The sequence below is a fragment of the Lytechinus variegatus genome, chromosome 4 (assembly GCF_018143015.1).
Source record: "Lytechinus variegatus isolate NC3 chromosome 4, Lvar_3.0, whole genome shotgun sequence".
NCBI lineage: Eukaryota > Metazoa > Echinodermata > Echinoidea > Temnopleuroida > Toxopneustidae > Lytechinus > Lytechinus variegatus.
The window spans coordinates 8,552,833-8,557,092 of NC_054743.1; the positions used below are offsets into that span (position 1 = coordinate 8,552,833).

Here is a 4,260-nt window from a genome sequence, read left to right on the forward strand (position 1 = left end):
GTGGGAATCAGTAGTGAAACAAACAACAATAAAACTTATAGCTTACGGAGAGACACAAATTCCATGTAAGGGTACACTAGACATAAAGTGTAGATACAAGAGTACAAAATGGTCAACACATACATTCTATGTAGCAGATGTCAAGGGTCCAGCGATCCTAGGGTTGTTAGGTTGCACTGACCTTGGAATTATCACAATTCACACAATGCACAACGAAACACCTACAACCAATCCTAAACCTAAACAAACACCTATCACAAGTGTAAGGGATCTCAAACAAGCATATCCAAATAGTTTGACGCTATTGGTAGTTTCCAAGGGAAGGCAATGCTTCATGTCAAGGATGATGCTAAACCTACTGTAGACGCACCCCGCAAGTGCAGCGTACACTTGAAAGACAAAATCAAGGCGGAACTGGACAAAATGGAGCAGCAAGGAGTCATCAGAAAAATTGAGTACCACACCGATTGGTGCAGCTCCATGACCACTGTTGTGAAGAAAGATGGATCCATCAGGATTTGTCTTGACCCCAGGAGGTTAAATGATGCCTTGAAGAGATGCCCGCACAAGGTACCAACCTTGGAAGAGGTCCAACCTGTCTTCGCAGGAGCTCAGTACTTCTCTAAGTTAGACGCGAAGGCTGGTTACTGGTCGGTTCACCTAGCAGAGGAGTGCCAGGATCTCACCACATTCCGTACACCATTTGGAAGGTACTGCTTCCAAAGACTACCATTTGGGTTATGTACTAGTCAGGATATCTTCCAGCAGCATATGGATAGGATTGTCCAAAATGTGCCAGGCTGCATATGCATCGCAGATGACATAGCGATCGTAGGAAGAACGGAGGAGGAACACGATAGGAATCTCTACCTACTCATGGAGACGGCAAAGCAAGAAGGCTTAGTGTTCAACAGCTCCAAATGTACTATCAAGAAGGAAGCCATCAACTTCTTTGGTTCCAAGTACACTAGATCAGGTATCTACCCAGATCCGAGCAAGGTAGAAGCTATCACCTCGATGCCATCACCCAAGGACAAAGAAGATGTTCAGAGATGCTTAGGATTATTCACATACCTAGCAGCATACATTCCTAACTTCTCAGAGAAGTCAGCGCCACTTCGAGAACTTCTACACAAGGAAGTACCATTCATCTGGGACGATGATCATGAACATTCCTTGAACAGCCTGAAAAGTGCAGTATCGTCAGGTGCATGTCTACAATTCTATGACCCAAAGAAAGAGACAACTCTTGAGGTAGATGCATCGATGAAAGGGCTAGGAGCATGCCTGCTCCAGCAAGGCAAACCAGTTGCATTTGCATCCAAAAGTCTTTCCACTGCACAGTCCAACTATTCCAACATAGAGAGGGAAACCTTAGCCCTAGTGTTTGGTATCAACCGCTTCCATACATATCTGTTCGGGAGCTCCAGGAATTCACCGTCATAACAGATCACAGACCATTGGAGATGATATGGAAGAAACCTCTTAGAAGTGCACCACCACGTCTACAGAGATTGCTTATCAAAGTCCAAGGATACCGATTTCAAGTCAAGTATCGACCAGGAAAAGACATGATTCTTTCCGATACCTTGAGCCGACTTCCTAATCCCAAGGAAGCACGCGATGTTCCGCTAGATGTCAGAGTGGAATCCATCTGCTCTGAAGCCGAAGATTCGCACCAGATTGACTTGATATACTTCGGACAACACAAGAGAACAGAGCTTCAGAGAGAAACAGCTAATGATCCTGTTCTCAGATCACTATGGCAAATAGTCACTCAGGGATGGCCTGAGACCATCCAAGAATTGCCGATATCCCTTCGTCAATTTTGGTCTTACAGAGATGAAATCGGAGTATCACACGGAGTACTCTTCAAGGGAAGTCAAGTCATCATACCGAAGACACTAAGGAATGACATCCTTAGACAGCTTCATCTAGGACACATGGGAATCGAAAGCACGAGACGACTTGCTCGTGAGACAGTGTTCTGGCCAAACATCAACAAGAACATTGATCAGATGATAAAGCAGTGTGAAACATGCCAGAAACACCAAGCAAGACAGCAGAAAGAGCCACTGCATCCCCATGATGTACCACCAGCACCATGGACCAGACTGGGAAGTGACTTGTTCATGCTCAATAGACAAGAATATCTACTCGTTACTGATTACTATTCCAAGTATCCGATCATTGCTAAGCTAACCGATACATCCAGTGCAGCTATAGCAAGACAGATGACGGGAATCTTCAGTCTGTTTGGTCCACCAGAAGAGATTGTGTCCGACAACGGTCCACAATTTGTCGGGAAACCATTCAAGACATGTGCAAGAAGTGGAATATCAAGCACATCACTTCTTCACCACACTATCCAAGATCCAACGGATTAGCTGAGAGAATGGTTCGTACAATCAAGAATCTGTTGACAAAGTGTTCTCAAACTAGCCAAGACAGTCAACTTGCCATGATGCACCTGAGAGCAACACCAGTTGACAATAACTTGAGATCACCAGCAGAGATGTTGTTTGGAAGACCCATCCGAACCACATTGCCAAGTCACTATCTTTCGAGAGATTCTACTGCCACCGAGTTTCTCTTGAATAGGCAAGACAAAATGAAGGAAGTGCATGATCGACATGCAAGTTCTGATCTGCCACCACTGCATGTAGGACAGCCTGTGAGAGTTCTGCATCCAAGAGACAACACTTGGATACCAGCCAAAGTATCCAAAATCTGTGAAGAACCTCGATCCTATGAAGTTTCAACGCCGAATGGAGGAATCTTGAGGAGAAATAGATCTCACTTGAGGGAAATTCCATCCACCAACCCAACTCCGAAGCGTGTGAGGTTCGACGAAGAAAACCACTCCACAGAAACTCAACCAGAGGAAGACAATGTCCAACGAACACCAATGTCCAACTCTAACTCTAATCAATCTCAACAGACACACTCACAAACCACGAGGTCTGGACGCACTATTCGCAAACCAGAGAGATTCATGTTCGACGATTGAACATTATGAACACTCTAAACTCTCAAACAAAGAAGAGAAAGAGAAGAAAGAAGAAGAACACTGAAGACATTAGTGTAGTTTTAAGTTTGTTATGTGCATGTATAATCATTGTACATTATTTTTGGTATGTCAAGATAGTGTTTACGAAATTATCAAAAAGACACTATAACCAAAACTTATTGTTTGGAAATATTGATTTCAGGATCAATCCGGTTATCCAAATTATTTTCAGTTTTGCACGAGATTGAAGTTATGTAAAATTGAAGATGCAGTTTATCACAAATTGGTATTATTCTCACAAACCAAACAATTTCTATATTATATCTGATAAATCATAATTAAGCCAAATTACCAAAATTTGCAGACTACCAAAAGTATTGTTTGAAAACAATATCATTGAAATTTGAAATTCTCAATCTTATCAGAAGAAGGGGGATGTTACGATATCAGTATGGATATCGAAGCACTCCATACACCTCCCGCAACATGGATACCATGCCTGTTGATTGACCTGCCTAGCTGGCCTGTATAATAAACCTGTATATACGTTCATACCAAAGTCTCCACCAGAGTCCTTTGTATAGGATCAAGCTTGTCATGCATGGAAGAAGATAGTCTTGGATGGACAGGTAATAAAATGGATTTAGCATAGTCTTCACAGCAGTCTTGGGAAAATAAGGAGCAGATCGATGCAGGAAGGCCTAATTTTCTTACTTCTTCTTGAAGTTCATCACGCTGAGTGTCAAACACATGGCATCTAGCTATGAAGTGGATGGTGTCATCATCACCTTGATGACATAGGCGACAAGTTGGAGAAGTAGCCTTCTTTGACTTTATCAAAACGAGCCTACACTGAGTTGGGTACGTCTGACTCATTAACTGTGACCTGATGACAACAGCCCGTCTTAGGAACTGGGAGCTACTGGAGCTGGGGTATATAGTTAGCGTAGCGGTCGGGAGCCCAGGATCGTACGTGCAATTTGGCATACTCACCTGACAAGTCAAAATGGTCAAAATAATTCTCCGAATAAATAGTTAAAACAGAAATCAAGCACTTACCACGATTATATGGATGATGGTCTAACGAGTGGCAATTTTTCTGACATTTGGGCACAGACTGGAACCTCAAAAAACAAAAAGTTCTCTCCTTCTACCCCCGTCTCGATCGGCCATTTTGTTACAATTCATAACAAAAATGGCCGATCGAGACAGGGGTAGAAGGAGAGAACTTTTCGTTTATTTATCGATTC

General features: G+C 42.9%; 1 protein-coding gene across 1 annotated transcript; it reads left to right on the forward strand.

The window, feature by feature from the left end:
- The first annotated feature begins 1,466 nt into the window (after positions 1–1,466).
- On the forward strand, positions 1,467–2,387 carry LOC121412458 (uncharacterized protein K02A2.6-like). The gene has a single exon (XM_041605269.1). The coding sequence runs from the start codon at positions 1,467–1,469 to the stop codon at positions 2,385–2,387; it is 921 nt and encodes a 306-aa protein (XP_041461203.1).
- Positions 2,388–4,260: the final 1,873 nt, after the last annotated feature.